The 19,110-nt window shown below is 40.0% G+C and overlaps 1 protein-coding gene across 3 annotated transcripts in view; it reads left to right on the plus strand.

Moving 5' to 3' along the window:
• The first annotated feature begins 11,216 nt into the window (after window positions 1-11,216).
• MINDY3 (MINDY lysine 48 deubiquitinase 3) overlaps window positions 11,217-19,110 on the plus strand; it is a 45,947-nt gene continuing 38,053 nt past the window's right edge. Inside the window, exon 1 of one of the 3 annotated variants that reach the window (XM_051609783.1) lies at window positions 11,217-11,382. In XM_051609783.1, the coding sequence (XP_051465743.1) occupies window positions 11,286-11,382 (97 nt within the window). In that variant the 5' untranslated portion in view covers window positions 11,217-11,285. Of the gene's footprint in view, window positions 11,383-17,668; window positions 17,797-18,312; window positions 18,327-19,110 lie in introns of those variants that run through there. The other 2 variants (XM_051609784.1, XM_051609786.1) reach the window with 2 other exon arrangements.

Below are 19,110 nucleotides of genomic sequence, written 5' to 3' on the forward strand. Positions count from 1 at the left end.
GTCCCCAGGGGTACTCCTCGTTGCAAACATGATGCTCTGTGAAGTTCAAAAAAAGAAGTCAGGATTTGTATTTGTTCTGTCAGCGCAGCAACTTCTGATGCAAAGGCAGCAACATTGGAAGTCCAGAGGTGCAAGATTTAGGGTATACACCCTCATCACCAATTGCCTGAAGTGAATACAATTAATCCCAAAATACACAAAGCTTGTAGAAAGTTCTGCCATGTTAAGCTGCACATTGATTTTTCTTTTCAATGTCATATGAAAAAGGTGCCAAGCCAAAAATGTGCCTGTTGTCATGTGATTCATCGTAGCACAAAATTAGCTTCACAGCTTCTGACAAGCTCTTGAGTTTTGCTTTCACTTGCACTGCTCCAGAATGAAGCTATCAAAGAAAAAGGAGAGGAAAACTGGCCTAGGATTTCTCTGTATGTAGGTGATGCTGCTGAAAGTATAACAATGCTAACTGCTTATGATGATTTTGGAACAAAAAAAGTGGTGGTGACAGTCGAGACAAATGGATTTTGAAACTCATCCATGTGATGCTAAGTTTTGTAGAACACTATGCATGGATGTACTGTATGTCAAATTGCAGAACAGGCTCTGACACTACCAGTTTCATACAACTTAATAACAAGCACTTCAATTTCACCCACTCTAGTGACTCAACAGGATGCTTGAACATCAGAGTGTCTCCTCTGTCTTCCACAGCCAGCCATCTTAGGATGAGAGTTGCCATAATACTCAAGAAAAAATAATCAGCAGATAAATCTAAAGGAGGGTTAGCAGCAGTCCTACCCTTGTGCTGAATGAATGGTTTTCTTCTCAGCCTTACTTTTCAGGAGTTCATATATATTTTAAAAGAAAACTGGGCTAAAATTTCCCCTAATTTTGGACAGCTTTTCAGTAATGACATTTGAAACATCTGGCAAAATTTTGCTTTGCCATGAAGCAGAATAAGCAGAATTTCACAGTTAAAGATGGATTTGATCCTTTCAAATGGTTTGGATCTATAATCATTAACAACTAAATAGTGAAAACCATTTAACTGGAAGAACAGATTTTGCCATGATTAAACATATGCTTGATGGTGCTTTATTTAATGCTCTTTATTTAAGAATTTTACTACATTTAATAAATGCAATTTAAACTTCACAAAACATCATTCAAAGAGGCATATGTGTATATGTGTTACATGATGTATTACAAATGCTTGTACACTGAACACTGAATTACTTGCCACTGAACTGTAATTGCCACTACAAAGTAACAAAAACAAGTAGCAGTTTGAAGCAGGAGATAAAGAACATAGAATATCTTCCATTGACTCTACAGTTGAGAAATAGGTAATAGGTATATCATTTCATACTTTTGAATTTTGCTAGAGGACTCTCATCACCTCTAATTGTCTGAGAAGGACGGAATTATTTTAAGCTTAAATCTTCAGAAAAATTATTTAAATTGTGTGCATAATTTGCATAGGCAATTACTGTCCTTTCACACAGTCACTGTAATTGTGATTGCTCTGACTACATTTCCAAATTAGAGAAAAAAATGCAAGCACAGTTACACAAACTTTCTGCCTGAATGACTGCAAGTCATTAGCTTCTTGTCTGAAATATGGATTTAGCAACAGGAAACATACTGGATACAAAGGAAGAAATGTCGCTTCGGGGATATAAATCTCCTTGGTATTAAAAACAAGGTATGCCATGTGTTAGACATTAAAGATGGACAGCAAATACAAACACAACAGTGGAGGACTACATAATAGCCATACTAAGTTGGAATAGCTAACATCTGAAGGGAGGATGAGAGCTACCACATGGTGCTGGAAATATAATTATGATAATGATGATGGTGGTGAATGACTATTGCCAAGAAGCTATGGCATGCTGGATGAAAGCATGAGGCTATGGAAAGATTCACAGGAGAGTGAGCATATATGACTTGCAGGGCAATTGCACAAGGCAATAAGAATGGCATAAGAGACAATAAAACAAGAAGACATCATTAAAGTGTGCTGAATGGGTATACACTGAAATGCAGATAGCTTCCAGAGCAAATCAGGAGTAGGATCTCATTAAGAACTCCTTCTAAGATACCTGAAACTAGTGAGTGTATTTTAAAGGGAAGCAGGGAAGTGAGAAAAAAACACACCTATTAATAGGCTCAGACCATTCTGGAATTGATAATTTCACAAAACTCCAAGAAAACCAAATTTGTGTAAAACAGGGAAAGTTACTTCTTTCCATCTACTGGCAAAATTTTTAAAAAAACAACCCTTTCTAGTACTTGCAGTTCTGGTCCATGGTCCATAAGGACCATGAATCATTCAAATTATTTTGTTTCAGGAATAGATTGTTTTAACTTGCAGAGAGATGTAGCATTGATGAAATGCTCCTACTCATCCACACAATTTTTAAGTAAGAGAGGAATGCACTACTGAGGCTAGGTTCCCACTTCTTCTAGACAGTTCTTGATCACAATTATCTCTTGAAGCTTTGATGCTTATCAATTGCTACATAGAATGACAGGTGAAAGGGTATTAGATTTTATTAGTCTTTATTCTTTTGTTATAAAGAAAGAAAGAAAATGGGAAGTGAACAAAAATGTCAGCATAATTTTGTTTGTGGAGAAATTGAAGAGTAAAAAAAAGAATAAAGTGGTTTATATGTTCAAGAATAAAAGTTGTCAGTAAAAATGCCAAACTATGTAAAACAGGAACAAGTCATGGTCGTTGTGGGAAGCCATAAATTTGAAATCCTTCAATTTGTGTGTTCCAAAGCAGGTGTTCAACTACTATAAATAAAAGCTTCTTGACCCTTAATTTCTTACCACAGGATTGTGTCAAGGATACCTTGGTGCTGATTTTAGTGAAACTACACCACCATCTAGTGGGAAAAGAATTTTTATTCAAATGTGGTAAACTAGTTAATCTAAATTATATGAAGCAACTGCTGGTTGCATTCTTCAAAATGTTGAGCTTGAGTGCTAACACAATGTGACTCACACATATACAGTCTATACAAAAAGCTATATAAGTTATAATTATGTATAAAATCCTATTATTTACTTCCTCTATAAAGAGGAAGTAGGAATTCATCTCAGAACAAATAAGCATCTCGTAATGAAAGAAGAGCTATTTCAAATCAATTCTGAAGTTACAGCAACTTACTCATGACCTTCCTTTACCTAAGGTTTGCCATCTGATGGGTGCTTTTCTCAGTACTGTCTGCCATCTCCTCTGAGGTCAGATTGTAAACAAATCATTGCTCCCAACATGGTTGCTCCTGGTCAGTCTCCTGTCCTTGCATTCCCTCTTATGTATTCTTAACATATCACTAGTATGGGATACTTTTGCAGAATGCAGTCCAGAAACAACCATGTCACAGGCCAAAGGAACTCACAGACTTTTGCAGGAAGGGTATCAGCATGAAAGTAAACGGGATTTTTGGCTACCTCTGTGAAAAGAGATGAAATAATGAATTTCCATAACAGATGGAAGGACAAAACATCATACAGGAAGAAACAGATTGTTCCAAGAATAAAAACGCAACAACATTTATACTAATACTTAAGGAGAAAAGTGGCTAAGGATGGAAAATTAAGCAAAAGGCAAGTGTCATTACAGGTAAGCAGTGCAGACACAGAGGAGCTGAGAACACAAAGGGAGGAGTACCACTGTGCCAGGCTTTAAGTAAAGAGGAATTTGAAACGGAAAACCTGAGAAAGTAAGAAGAAGAATTTAGAAAGCAAGACACTTAAATGGTCAAATTGTTTTGATTGCCACATGAAGAGAATGAGGTTTGTGTTCCTGCAGTACAGGGCACTTTCTGAGTATCCTTGTTGCTTCCTATCAGCAACCTGAACCACCTCTTCACTCTGCATTCTTCCAGCACTTCACCTGCTTCAAAACAAAACTTCCACAGTAAAATCAACTTTTCCCCAATCTTTCCAAGATAAAAAGTAAAGCTGGTCTAAACTGATGAAATTTTCTACAGGAAACCAGGCCTTTTGCAAAACTGGAACTTTCCTATCCAATTTTTACTAAATTATGTGTATTTAATTTTTCTAACATTTCAAGACAATTAATATATTGAAATTCAGCTTTACTGAAATAAAGTAATTCACACTTTCAAATAACTTTACAATTTGAAACGTAGTTCACATTACTACAATGGATGACTCTATATGACTTGTAAAAATGTAACTACATTACCAGTTCTTCTTTTTGTCTCCACATTGTCACTGTTAGGTAAGCTCTGCAACTAATCAGAGAGCAGTGACTGCACAGCAAGTTATTAGCCCATTCATGTCACACTAAGCTTGTCTGAGCCACTTGTAACTAATAATACCAGAGATACAGTATTAGCATCACCGTATTTGACATTCTTAATTTAATTATATCCCCAATAGTCTTATTAATCACAGACTTCTTAATGTGTGTTTTTTTTTCTTTTTCTCCCAAAAAAATTGCAGTCTGTCATCCAAAAGTGTTTGCTGTGAGCCATACACTGAGTGACCACATAAGGATAAAGGATGTTTAAATTTTATTTGAAAATAATAGAAAATCTCAGTGTGCTTTGCAAGGGAAAAAAACCCGCACAAAACTCTTGTCTTTAAACAACATAAAAATGCCATGGTAACTTGCAAAAAGTGAATAAATTGCTGCTTCTAAAATAGTCCATTTTCCATCATACTTTTAGAAATCTTAAACGAAATGCAACAGTGAGTAGAATTATGCCCTATGAATATAGGGTGTACACTCATGGTTGTTTCTGCAACTGACAGAGTTACAGCTCCAGCAGTTTTAATAGCTTACCTAAAATTAAACTATTGCCTGTAGCATGAAGATATCACATATACATATATGATATATATGCAAAGCAAGAACTCTTTTTTTTTTTAGCTTGCTGTACTGGCTATCGAAGGAAGTTGTGATTCTTCAGGAATTCCTCCCCCTTCCATAAAGGTGTCAACCTCAAACATTAACATGCTCAGGACTCTCAGTAGCTTGTTTTTTTCTCATCAAGAGATTCTTAGGGCAAATATCTACCAACAAATTGCCAATTTTGTTTTTTTCTATAATTTCAGTAGGAGTCAGTCCTCTAAGAATTTTTTCAAATCTGACACTAATTCATCAATTAAAAAGAGAAAATAAGAGACATTAGAGCTGTTGCTTAGACTTGGACACTGCCTTTCCAGAGAATCTGGTGCTGATGCACAGGTCAAAATACAGTAAGTTTTACTCTCTTCTGAAAATAAGTAGGCTAAAGAAGAGAAAAAACTAACTATGCAAGTCTCGATACCATAGTATGTCCCTTGGCACTTGAAAAATTTACTTTTTGTAGCCTAATTTCCCTCCCCATCTTCATGTTGGCAGAAAGCAGCTTATTCAACCCATTCCCTGAACTGTAGGGTCTTTTCCTTCACCAGGCAACAATCCCTACAAGGTTATCCCAATTCAGGATGGGGACACTGAGCAGAAGAGTATGACATGGTATTCCTGTTGCTTCCATTCAGTGCCTCACTGCCTGTCATGGTTTGACTCAGGATTGACAACAACGTTCTCGATCCCCTCCCCCTCCCACCCAGGTAGGAAAGGAGAGAGAGAATGAGGAGAGAGACGCTCTGGATTGAAAACTAAACTACACAGCTTTAATTAAACACTAATGATAAAAAATATATATATATATATACAATTACATACAAACATGTTCAAGAGATGTACAAAACCCCTATTGCCTCCCCCGACCCCCAGCAACTCCCACAGCATCTCCTTAGCTGTGAACAGTCCCAAAGAATCCCGGAGCTGTTGGAGAAAACAGAGTGATGAGGGTCAGGAGGACTCGAGCCTGAGGGTCGATGGTGATGGATGGACGGAGTCCTCCCTGGATGCCAGCCATGGACAGAAGAGAAGGAAATAAGAAGGAAGGAAGTTGTCTTCTGTGATCTCTGACTTTCCTCTGAGCTTATGCAGATAGATGGAATATCTCCGGCCAGTTTTGCTGTCTGTCTAATTCAGCCTCCTACAGGGAGGGGAGTATCATAGATCTCCCAGTAGTGTCTGAGCCAGCAGAGCAAAGACGTGACCTTGAAGTCTCAGCAGTAGCATAAACATTCCAGTATTTATTATCAGTCCAAGCTGGAACATTTACTGCTAGTTAAAAGAGAGCTTACTGATGGGGAAAAAAAAAAAAAAAATCAGTAAAAGGAGAAGTGGCTTCATCTTGGCTCAAACCAGGACATTGACTCAAGCAAAAAACAGGGATAAGTGCCTCTCCCCCACCTCCTTCTCATCACTGCTGCTACAATTACCTTTACCTCTTAACCGAAAAGTTGGAAGAATCGACGTCACCCATTCTTGCTGCTTACACACAGCCAATAGCTTAACTCTGCTGCAAGAGGGAGTAATTGGCATCTTGTAAACTGGAATGTTATTTATTCCCCAGATACAAGTGTGAACATAGCAGGAATTTTGAGTAGTATTTTTCCTATCAAAGTTCCCTCTCAGAAATCACCCCAAGTGCAAATAGGTACATAACCCTTCGTGTTGCACTATTAACAAAGTCCAAATACATCTGCATCAGGAGGAAGGTAGGGATCCCAACAGAGATACAACTAAACACTTTTGTGATTTTGTTCTATGGCCTTTTCTAGCTGACCACAAAGTTTCAGCTTCCTAAAACTTTTTTTTTTTTTTCTTTTTCTACAGATCTGATGGTGTGATATTTGGGGGAGGGGTTTGGCTGGGTTTCAGGTAATTAAAAGGAGTAAACAGAAAAATGGAACTGTAGAAATCTTTCAATACTGGAGCCAACCTCCTCACTAATGTCAGAACAGCTTAATTATACAACATTCCTGTGATTCCCTTTGGAGCTGCACTAAGATGCCTGGCATTTATTTAATATACTTGTTTTCCTACTACTCAAGCCAGACAACGCATTTTCAAAGACAAATAAGACAAAGCTATCTCAGTGTGGAAGAACTTTATTGAGATTTATGTGGCAAAAATGTACAATGTCTGTAACTTGTATTGCAGTTTGCCAACAGTTCATAAACCCAGAAGCCCTTACGTAATCCACAAACTTTCATGAATAGGCTTACTCCTTAAAAAAATGCATTAAGGAAACCAAAATGGGCTGCACACATATAAGGTATATGCTTATGTTCTTTATCTTTTCCTTCTGTGTAGTGGAGAATTCTTCTAAGATGTTACATACTGAAATCAACAGAATCAAGCTAAACCAAGTGAGTCTGGTTTTAAGACTAGAAGGAAATGGGAGTTGCTATGTTTTCTTAAAAAAAGCAAAACCACCAAACTAACTCTCAGAGGGAATCAGCAGCATTTCATAAAGGAAAAAAAAAAAAACAAATAGTGAAGATTATTTTCAAGGAAAAAAACTAAAGAAAACTTGCAGTTCTTTCTTAAAGTGCACATTAAATCACCAAATTAACCACATGATGGCAGTCCAACATTTTTTGTAAAACAGGAAAACCAGGTGCATTTAATATAAACTATTTGAAAAAGTAGTTAAAATCTGTACATACGGTTCAGAATATATGCAATGCTGTAGAACAGTGATTTTTGATTGCATATCTCTAAACATTTTAAGGAAGGTAAAGACTTGAATCCAGAGAAGTCTGCTGTTTTGTTTATCTTCATGAAACCCTGACTTTCCAGTAATCCAGTTCTTACAGCTCTAGGTCCACAGAAGCAAGATATAAATACTACTGCCTCATAATTTTAGAAAATAATGTTTCCACACATCAGTGTGCTGACTTGCACACTCTTGGTTCAAATCAGAGTTCAGACCACAAACCACACACATTCTGTTTCTGAAATACAGTAGCTACAAATCGACCTGATACTAGACCCAACTGAGCTCTTAGTTTCTCCCTTAGTGAGCAAAATCAACAACCTGGAAAACCTGAAGTCCCAGTACATTTCTAATTCCAAAATACCAGTCTTCTAATATGGTTTTCCCCCAATCCCACTATTTAGTTTCCTCCTCGCTAACTGCAACCCAACTACATACATAAATTCAGACATGTATCTTCTAGTCCAATTCTTTGGTATGCATATAGAACATATCAAAACTTATGAATGCTCAAAACTTACAAGATCTGTGAGAAATCAAAAGTCATAACTGATGATACCCACCGTCTCAGCCGCTCATATTCAGTGTTATTTGCTACCGTTGAGTAGCAAATAGTTGAGTTTACCATTTGTATTAGTGAGACTAATGATTTCAGTGATATTTCCAAAATACTTTCCTAATGCTTTTCCTAACCAGCACATGGAAGATTGTTCCAGCTGGCACATATGCTTAAAATTGCTCCCTTGTTCCCTGATTCATTAATTTTTATTTCTCTATATTAAACTCCACACGTTGTATGCCATCCAAATTAAGACTGGTCAAGTCACTTGACATCTTGTGTCTTTCATGACTGTCTTGGCTTTTGTCAGTATAGTGAGTAAATCTAAAGATATTTTTCTCATATCTATGTTTAGATTAAATTGAACAAGTTAGCAGTATGAGAAGGTATACAGTACAGTCAGTAGCTGGTGAAACATTTTAAAAGGGAAATAATTTTTACATAAAGCAGGGCATTAGCCCAAAACCTCACTTTCATTGCTACACAACAAAACTGCTGCTACACCAAAATGTTGCTATTAGTAATTCTAACTCTGGTTAGACATACAGATTCAATTTAACTTGATCCCGTGACTAGAGGAGTATTAGGTGCTAGCTCACCTACAAGGCTATGACCACAAATGCATGGCCACTAAGTATTCTTCCACTGTACAATGCAAAGTAAACCTCTTGTGCTTATTTAGAGCTCACCAAAGTGCAGAACCTCTTCTGGCTCAGAATGCCCGAGGTTGTGACTGAGCTTTTCCATACATCTGTTTCAGTGTGAATACCTGTTCGCACCCATGAAATCGAAGGGCATTCTCATTAACTTCCTTTTCACAACATGCACATGATGATCACATGTGCCAGAGAAGGAAGTGGAGGAGGAGCTTTTCGCGTCTTTTTCGAGTCTTTTTTTTTTGGAGTCTTTGACAGAGCACTGGAACAGGCTGCCCAGAGAGGTTGTGGAGTCTCCTTCTCTGGAGACATTCAAAACCTGCCTGGATGCCTTCCTGTGTGATGTGCTCTAGGTGACCCTGCTCTGGCGGGAGGGTTGGACTAGATGATCTTTCGAGGTCCCTTCCAACCCCTATGATTCTATGATTTTGGTGCCCCGGGGTGGTGCCATTCCACTTCTCTTCCACCAGCAGTGCTCATCGTCCAGACGTAGGCTCAATGTCCTTGTTCTGCAGTGACTTCTCCCCTCCATTTTCTGCTTGTTCACTGAATTCAGTTTTTCAGATTGCACCCCAGCGTCCATGGCAGCATAAATTTGCTTCCTCAGAATGAAAGCAGCAGTTTGAAAAGATGGGCTAAATCTTGCAGTTCTTTCCTCCTCCTTGTAAAGCCAGCCTATTAATGGACAGTAGGAATTTTGTTGACCTAGCTTACGCTTGCACCATCACACCATTCTTAACTCACACACGTCATGTGTATTCAATATACTTTGATATATCTATCTTTTCACATTTTGCTCTTACTCATCAGATGTTTACAATTTCAAGCCTGCTATACCTAGTATCAAGCTACTAAATTGACAAGAAAAAGTGCATTTTACTGCACAGTTGATTCAAAACACACAAGAACTAAAGAACACGATGGCCTTTATTACAGTATGTACAGAACCTGGTTTTGTTATACCTTCAATTCTAATTAAATTCTTTCCACTTGTTTGGAGTTACTCTTTATGTTTAAAATCAGTGTCCATTACAAGCATTACTTATGCAAATCAGAATCCATTCCATTAATCAATACTGAAGGAAACTGATGGCTTGTCAGTAATTATTTTAAAAATGCAAGTTATTTGAAAAAGCTTAAAAATCTGAAGTAAAACCACACCATCTTCTGATCAGTTTGTGGCATGACATGTCAGAAAGCTTACGAACACCCTGATATTAGCCATTTTCATATTTAATTCAGAATGACTGCACATCTAAGTCTCAGTATGTGCCCCATCACCGTAAAACCAGTGAGTGTGTGACAGTGTGATGGCACAGTATTACTGCTCAGTTTCACCTGTACTCCACATGGACAATTCCAAGTGGCACATGGAATACTGTTTCAACCAGAAAACTTTTGAGCCTGAAATGCTTTATTCTAAGAGAACACCCTTAAGCCAGTTTTGCCAACGTTAGTGGTTACCACCCTCCTGAAGAATTTTATGTTAATCTTGTGCACGACACTGACTGCAAAACCTCCATGAAGAATTCCCATTTGAACGACCATCATCTTTCAGAAAAAAACAAACAAACAAAAAAAACCAAAAAAACCACCACAACCATCTTTCATAAAAAGACTGAGCCTTTATTTCTAGAATCTCAACTGGGAAAAAAAATCATCACTAAATTAGATAAACAAAACTTACTTTCCAAACCTAAACCTCTTCATTTTCATGGGATGTCTACCTAACACTCCTCCCAAGGAGCTGAAGGAAATAATACGGATACCTTTCGTTCTTCACTGGAAACTAAGGTGAAACTACAGGTACTGCCCGGTAAGACAACTGCTTCTAAAATTGTAAAAATACTCCACGTAAGTGCTACACTTCATCTGTATGTTGGGTCAGGGCTTCCACAAAGCACCACACAACAAATACACGAAGGAAACGCTCAACTTATGCGGGCATGACTCTGAACTCCAGAGATCTCTTGCTTCATCCACCGCACTAAGAGTGAAAAAGTCACCTTCTCTAGTGCCACGACCTCCTCGGCACCATCCAACCCTGAGCCCGGCGCCCGGGGCAGCCCCTACCGAGCCGAGCGCCGGCCGGGCCCGGGAGCGTCGGCGGGGAGGGCGAGGGACGCCAAGGGAGGCGCTGACGGGCGCTGAGGGGCGCTGACAGCCGCCCCGGCCGCCCCCGGCCTCACCCGCCGCCCCGCAGCGCGGCGGCCCCGCGCTCCCCCGGCCCCGCCCCGCAGCCCCGGAAGCGCCAGGGCCCGCTGGGCAGGCGGAAGGGAGGGGCCGCCGCGCATGCGCTTCTCCTGGCGGTGCTCGGCGCGGCCCCGCCCCCTTGCGCGAGCGCCCCGCCCCGGCGCGAGCGGGCCCCTCCCGGCCCGGCGCGCGCGGCCCGCCCCGCCCCGCGCAGGGCAACGGCCGCCGCCGCCGCCGCCTCGCCCGCCCGCCCGCCCGCCCGGGCCGCCGCCCGACATGTCCGAGGCGGGGCAGGAGCTTGTCCACCTGGTGTGGGGCAAGAAGGCCGGGCCCCGCGGGCTGGCCGACACCATCTTCTGCCGCTGGGCGCAAGGTACCTGCGTGCGCCGTGCCGCGGCACCGCAACCCGCCCGGCCCTTCCCGGCGGCCGTGCCTGCCCGCCCGGCTCCCCCGGCGGCCTCTCCCCGGCCCGCCTGCCCGGGCACCCGCAGGGGCCGCCCCGCGGTCTGTCCGTGCGCGGCGGGGAGGGCGGCAGGGGCGCTGCGTGGGGCCGGGCCCGCGCCGCTGCGGGCGGGAGCGGGGGGGGTGTTGGCCCCCGCCTTCCCGTGGCACCGGCAGCTCGACCTGCGGCCCGCGGGAAAAGTGATGCAGCAGTTTCGCTTGCTGAAGTATAATTATTTTATTTGCAGCTTGGTTGTCTTATGGCACAAATCTTCTAAGGAACTTACAAGACTAGGGGAGGGAAAATGGTTCTTAAATGTATTTCGATAGCATTTTGCAGCATTGTTTTACATAGCTCACGGGAGGGTGGATGTAAGTTGCCTTTTTGATGTTGAAGAACATGCGAGTCACGAATAGACTTCTAAAGAGTGAGGTCAGGCTTGGGACAGACACAAGGTTTTTTGAAACTGGTTCTTTGGCGTTGAAGCAGGTGCACACTGTGTTTAGGATGTGGCCAGAGATAAACCAGCAATAACCGTGTAACCTGTTGTCTTTGTAAGATCTTTTTTCCTTATTACACAACCTACACGTAGTTTTTTCTTGATGGAGACTTTCTGGTGTTCTTTCAGAATGCAGCTGCAAGCTGTAGTGCAGAGACTTACTGATAAAAGTTCTGTGCAGGATGTTAATCTGTGTACCTGTCCTGGCTAAAAAAAAGGAAATAAAAGCCTTCTCTGTAACTTACTGTGGGCTTTGAATAATCCTGGTAATGGTTATGAAGATTGTAACAATTCCTAGAGAAAATTCACGTATTATAGTGGAATTTAGATTTTTTTTAAGTAGTACGTTCAGGTCTAAGTTTAAGTTGGCTGAAATAAAAGTGTGTTCTTAGTGTTCTCTTTTCCTTGCTCTTCTTTTTTTTAACATTAATTTTATTATCTGCATAGTTTTAGTAAGTGAGTGTGTGATGTTAATTTGGGACCTGCACAGCATCTCCCCTGTCACTTGACAGAGTGCATTACTAGGCTCTCATACTTTTTTTCCCTAGGTTAATCATGTTCAGATAATTAAGTGAGAAATATCTAGGGATTGCTAAATTCCTTTTAAGTTATAGAATTAAAGCTGGCCTAGTAAATGCATTAGTTTTTATAGTGAATTGATTATTGAATTATAATTACATTCTGAAATATCTCTTAAGTTTTGGTAGAGTGTTGCTGTTTCCGTGCAAGGTTTCTGCAAAGTCAGAGAAAAAGAACTGATGTTAAAAAGCTTAATTATTTTTTTAACTGGTAATGTTAGATAACTGAAAGTGACATTTCCAATATAGTTTATTTGTTTATGAAATTTTAGCAGGTTCAGCTTTGAAATGTGTGTTGTAATGCTCCATGCTTGTGATCCTGTGAAATATTGATCAAAAAGGCCTCTTGTCTTCTTGGTGATCCCTGGAAATGAGCTGTTCTTTCCTATCTCTCTTTAGGGAAAAGTCCTATAACTATACTGTGTAGCAAGTCTGTTTCCTTCTCTATATCCTGTTTAGTATGTAATCAGTTTTGTGTAGTAAAAGACATGGCAATAATTTAGTGTGCTGTTGGGAGGCCTTGTACTGGGAATCAAAAGTCACTGTCAGTCCTTTATGTTGTGTAGCACTATAATGCATTTACCCAACTTTCAGTTTCTATTTTGTTGAGAAAGTGCTGCACCATTTACCTATTGCAAAAGAGCCGTGTCAACACTGACTCATCAAGATTTAAAAAAACAAAACAAAACACAAAAAACACACCAAAAACCAGCCACCAAACACAAACCTGTAAATCAAGCTTTATTATTTCCAGGGCTTCAGAATGTAAAAGACAGATCCTTGTTTCACATCATATGTGCAGAAAGTATCAAAGAAGTACAAATGACGCCTGCTTAAACAAATGGTTTGGTGGTGTGGTTTATTTTTTGGTGTTTTTTTTTGTTTTTTTAGAATGTAGTGCCAACACTGGTGTTTATTTCAGATACTTTCTGAATGTCGTCTGGTCATTTCCTAAACCTTTTGGAAATTTAGACCTATAATTTACATTTAGAAGGAAGAGTATAGTAGGGAGTGTGCTGAGGAATGTAAGACTCAAACCAGTCAGTTTCTCAGTAAAGATGGCAGTGTTCACAAATCCTTGTCATGCACCAAACTCATTAACCATCATATTTGTTAGGTCAAAACTGAGTACAGACTGATGTGCAAGCAGTTAGCACAAGTGACCTATCAACATGGATATGCTGTTTGAAGTTACTGACAGTAATTCCCTCAGTTTGCTGCATTGGCAACTTTAAATACATTGTGTTGATTCCCAACTTAACAAAGGCATGACTGTGAAGCTGTTGTTGCAGTCGTTTTGAGAGTTTTTTTGTGTGCTGTTACTTTATAGAATTTTTTTGTCTTCATGATTGCAGCAGAATTTGCAGTTTGAACCTCATGAATCACAAAGTGGCCACAGAGGAATGTACTGCAAAGGCTCAGTCTTTGGTGTTTCCTGGCATAGACAGGAGTTAGGAGGAAGGAGTTAGGAGGAGGGCTGAACCCCAAAGAAACATAACTGTATTAGAAGTTATTTTCTTCATTGATCCAAGAGACAAATTCCATTCATAAAGCTGCTCTTCAGATCAGCCCTGACGCACGTGACATTGGGTTTGCACAACTGAATGTCTGGCAGGTTTGAGCACAGCATCGTTTCAAAATTACCTAAGCTTTTTTTCTCACTGGTCTTTGTAAATAAAGATGTAGGACAGTCTTTTGAAAACAACTATTTAACTTCAAAAGCATGATGTGAAGGTATTAATACTACAGTTGATGTACATATGTATAACATACAATGTAATAAGGTCTGTTTTATCTCGATCTGGTTCTAGCTTCCAGGTTGTAGGCTAGGTGAGTAGACTGACAAATTCCGTTTTCTTCTCCCATATTCTTTCCAGGTTTCCTTTTTTTTACATTACTGAAACTCTTGTTTCTGATGTAGTACTTCTAAACATCACCAAATTGGCTTTTATTACATCCTTGGTTGAGGAGCTAGATTCTATAGTATGGTTTTTAAGTCACTGGAGCTGTAATATTGTTAGACCACAATCAAGTTAGGGTCACTAGTAACTAGTATTTTTACCAGACAAGCAGATACATTTTAAGTGAAAGAAGTACACTTGCCACTCTTTAAAGTCATAAACTAATGCTTAAATTTGAAAAATGTTCCCCTTGAGTTTAATTTTATAATGTTTAATTTTGAGTAATGGGAGAGAAAGAGTCATTGGTATATATATACATTTTTTGTAATGTTTTGATGACTGTCATTTATTCAGTATTGGCATTTGTCTGCTCTCTGTCTCTTTGAGTTCCGTATTACTCAGTGTAAACAGTTAATCAGGAAGAAAAGAAAAACATCAAAGCTAGGGTATACATAAGTACGAATTCTGTAAGCTGGTGTTACACTGATTGGCCTATCTTTGCCTGCTTGTTGCTCTTTGTCTGCTGTAAGTATTGTCTCTTCAAATCTTTTGGTGGAACTGCTTTTGAAGCTTTTGCTTCACTGATGCTGGAGACACTTGGCAAAGTAAGCTGTGGTGAGTGGTGTTCAAGTCATGGTCTGTGGACTGCTTTTAAGGCATCTGTAAATATTAAGTAAGAACTTGGGAGTCAAGCCTGCTGCCGGGAGTTAGCACATTGTGTGAAAAAACCCTGAGATTTTTAAACAAAAAGTATTGATGACTACCAGCTTAAAGCTTCTGTTTAAGTAGAAGATGTTAACTTCAGTTTAAGTAGATGTTGCTAATTCTGCCAGTAGGAAGTGATCTTTTTAGTTACCACAAGCCATATTACTATGAAATGTGAGACAGCAGTAGCTTTTGGAAAAGCAGCAGCAGCATCCTGCTGGGAAGAACAACTTCACAGCCTTCTCTGGGGAGTAATTGTAGGTCTCAATTTTATAGTGGTAGACTCTTTTCTTCTTTTGTCCCTTTGAGTGGCATACTGGTTTTGGGGTAGTGATACTGTCTTTACAGACAAAATAACCATATTTTGCAGTTTTAGACAGACTTTCAAATCCCTTTATTTTATATGAGATTTAAATTATTATTTTATGTACTTCTGTAACGCAGAGTTGTCTTAATTAATTCTGAAGAACCTCTGGTGAAGCTTGCTGAAGGAAAAGTTAGGCCTTGGGGCAGAAATATAGTTTTTTGAGGACTGTGATATTATGTGCCCTTTCAGCACTGCTAAACTGAGAGGAGAACAGAAGATACCATTCACTGTGAAAAAAATGGAGTGTGAACATGTAAATTAAGTTAAGATTGCATTTTCTAGCTAATGGGCGTGGTGGCTAATGTAGCTGAAAGCACATACAGAGTAGTAAGAATTTGAAATGGTCTGCAACGCAACTGTCTATAAAATTAGTGAACCCTAAAGCTCTTTGCTGCTGCCTGGGCCTAAAAAGGAGTGCCTGAGAAGACATTGTTCTTACTTTTAAGAAAGGATATGGTGCTAGTGAGTCCGCTCATTACTCTGGATAAGGCTGACAGGCTTAAAAAATAAACAACCTTGAGAAATGCTCACATAGAAGGCTCTCACCAGGGTACAGATTCAGAATTTTTAATAAAAATTCAGAAGTTTCACAGAACTCCTTTGTTTTGTTTTTAGAAAGGTGTGAGAAAAGGCAGAACATTGGCATCTTACCTAGTTTTCTCGCAGCTCTGTTGTGCAATTTAATGGTATCCTGGCAGTTAATTTGGATACGTTCCTCAAACCCTTCTAGGACTTACTGGCTCTTTATCCACAACCCAGTAACTGGACTTTTGTTGTGGTATTGCTGTAGTAAACCCTGCTTTCTTTTTGTGTGTGGGAAACACTGAAGGTATACAGTATCCTTTGTAAAATGACAGCATTACTGATGATTAGAGTGTCCTGGTGTTAAAAAAAAAATTCCAGTGTCTCACCTAATTTCCTCCTGATGTCTAATCTTAATCTACAGTCTTCCAGTTTAAAATCATTACCCCTCATCATATCGCTATAAGCACTTACAAAAAGTCCCTCTCCAGCTTTCTTGTAGGCCCCTTCAGATACTGGAAGGCTGCTCTAAGGTCTCTCTGGAGCCTCCTCTTCTCCAGCCCCAACTCTCTTAGCCTGTCTTCATAGCAGAGATGCTCCAGCCCTCTGATCATCTCTGTGGCCCTCCTCTGGACTTGCTGCAAGACCTCCATGTCCTTCTAACATTGGGATATCCAGAACTGGACAGTGCTCCAGGTGGGGTGTCACAAGAGCAGAGTAGAGGGAATCACCTCCCTTGCCTTGCTGATCATGCTTCTTTTGATGCAGCCCAGGACACAGTTGGCTTTCTGGTCTGCAAATGCACATTGCTGGCTCATGTTGACCTTCTCATCAACCAACGGCCCCAAGTCCTTCTCTTCAGGGCTGTTCTCAATCCATTCCCCAACAAGCCTCTCTTTGTACTTGTGATTGCCCCGACCGAGATGCAGGACCTTGCACTTGGCCTTGTTGAACTTCATGAGGTTGGCATGGGTCCAGGTCTCAAGCCTGTCAAGGTCACTCTGGATGCCCTCCCTTCCCTCCGGTGTATCAACCATACCACACATTTTGGTGTCACCAGCAAACTTGCTGAGGGTGCACTCCATTCCACTGGCCATGTCACCAAAAGGTGTTAAACTAGTCCAAATAAAGTCCCAGTACTGACCCTTGAGGGGTCATCACTGATCTCTATTTGGACATCAAGCCATTGATCATAGCTCTTTGAGAGCGATCATCCAGCCAGTTCCTTATCCACCGAGTGGTAGTAGCTTAAAGGGTGGCCAGGCCATTCCTACTAACCATAAGGAAGAGCGTGGAGTTGATGTGTGTTATAGAGAGTACCCAAAATGTGATTATTGTGGAGGGCAAAAAAAGGTAAGTAGGTTTGATTGCAGGCTGAGTTAGACTTGAACCCAGCTGGACTCCAGACTGCTGGTTTCTGAAATTTTACCAATATCAAAATCTCTGAAGCCTATTTTTTTGCTTAAGAGCTTCTAGAACCTGATGTTTATCAAACAGCATTTAGGTAGAAAGAAATGAAGTGTACCTTTAAGTATTATATGTTTGTTCACTGTGGTTGTATTTATCAAATTCTGTGTAATATCAATTTTTGCTTTGTCTGTCTCAAATTTCTATTCACTCTGGTGGATCACATTCCATTTTCTTTATTTTTAGGAAGCAATTTTAAAAAATAGGGCAGGGTTAAGCTGAGATAATTCATGCTTTCTATAACAAGCCTGAAGAATGGGAATCGAGTTCAAGATTTCTTGTGTGATTTAATGGTACCATATCCAAGTATGTTGTTGTTGTTGTTTTTTTGCAGTGATTCAATCATTAAAACAACTAAAAAACCCTGTTGTTGCAGTGTGCTTAGGCAACATGCGGTAATGCTTCAAAGTAGAGGAAGACTTACCTTTTAATATAGATAAGCCTGCACAAACTAATGCAGAAAGCTTAAAGGACTGTTGATAGTTCTTACTAGGGCATGTTAACAGGGGAGGGAGATGACGTTTTTGTAAATGTTGGTTGAAGTACGGATTAATGGAGCTTTGTTTCTGTGTTAGGTGATGCCATGTCTAAGAACGCAGGCTTGATGTGCATCTCGGTTTTGGATATAAAATACATCTTTGTAGTGCACTTTTGAGCATTCAGTTAAAAAACACCTGGAGCCTTCTGTCAGATACAGGGGAAACCCAGTGTTTTTAAGAAGTATGAGTACCTTGATCCATCTTAAATAAAATTTTCACATCGTCATTGGACAACTGTCACTTCTGTGATGAAATACAGCCTAGAAAATTTGCAGTAGTCCTCTCTTGTGCTGCTTGGTATGTTGTACCTTTCATACAGTAGTGTGGAAGTGTGCTTGCAGGGGATGCATATCCCTGCTTCAAATTCACAGCTTTTTCAATGCTTTTGGTATGACAGCATGTCATGATACAGAACTGGGAAAAGGAAAAATTGTGGGAGAATACTTTTTTTTTTTTCGCTGAGACTGGCAGTGCTGCAGAAGTATGCATGTGTATTCCCTTTTTCCCTGCCCCCACTTGCTTGCACTTGCCGGTTAGTTGCTGACTACCATTTCATGGTTTCTAGATTACGTTGAACTAGAGTCACTTCAGCACGATCTTATCAGCACTTAAAAGAATAAAGTTCAAAATGTCACTGATTGTGAGTAAGTTGCTGTGTGTTAGTTTCATCAAGGTAATTGTTCTTGTATGTGCATTTATCTGTGAGACATGCAAGCTATGAATCACCATATCTTGAATACAAGTTTAAAGGCAAGGTGCTAACAAGAATTTTGCACTAATTGCTCCAGCATTTGCTCTGTTATGTGACTGTAAGATAATTCTGAAATACAAATAAATTAAAGATGGACAGGGAAAAAATAAAGCGTATCAGTAAATATAGCATATCTTCTGTGAAAGAACACCACTAAGGGGCTTGCTTCCATGGTTAAAAGTAGTAATTTGAGTTACTCAGCATATTTCAGTCTGAAGAGGGAGCACTGGCAGGCCAAAAATGAGATCAGTGGGAAGCATACTGTGCCCTTCATAGGGAATTAAAATGTATTGCGCATGTTCATTGAAGGTCCAAAGATTATTTATTTTA

This window comes from Apus apus, chromosome 2 (genome assembly GCF_020740795.1).
Source record: "Apus apus isolate bApuApu2 chromosome 2, bApuApu2.pri.cur, whole genome shotgun sequence".
In the NCBI taxonomy this organism is placed as follows: domain Eukaryota; kingdom Metazoa; phylum Chordata; class Aves; order Apodiformes; family Apodidae; genus Apus; species Apus apus.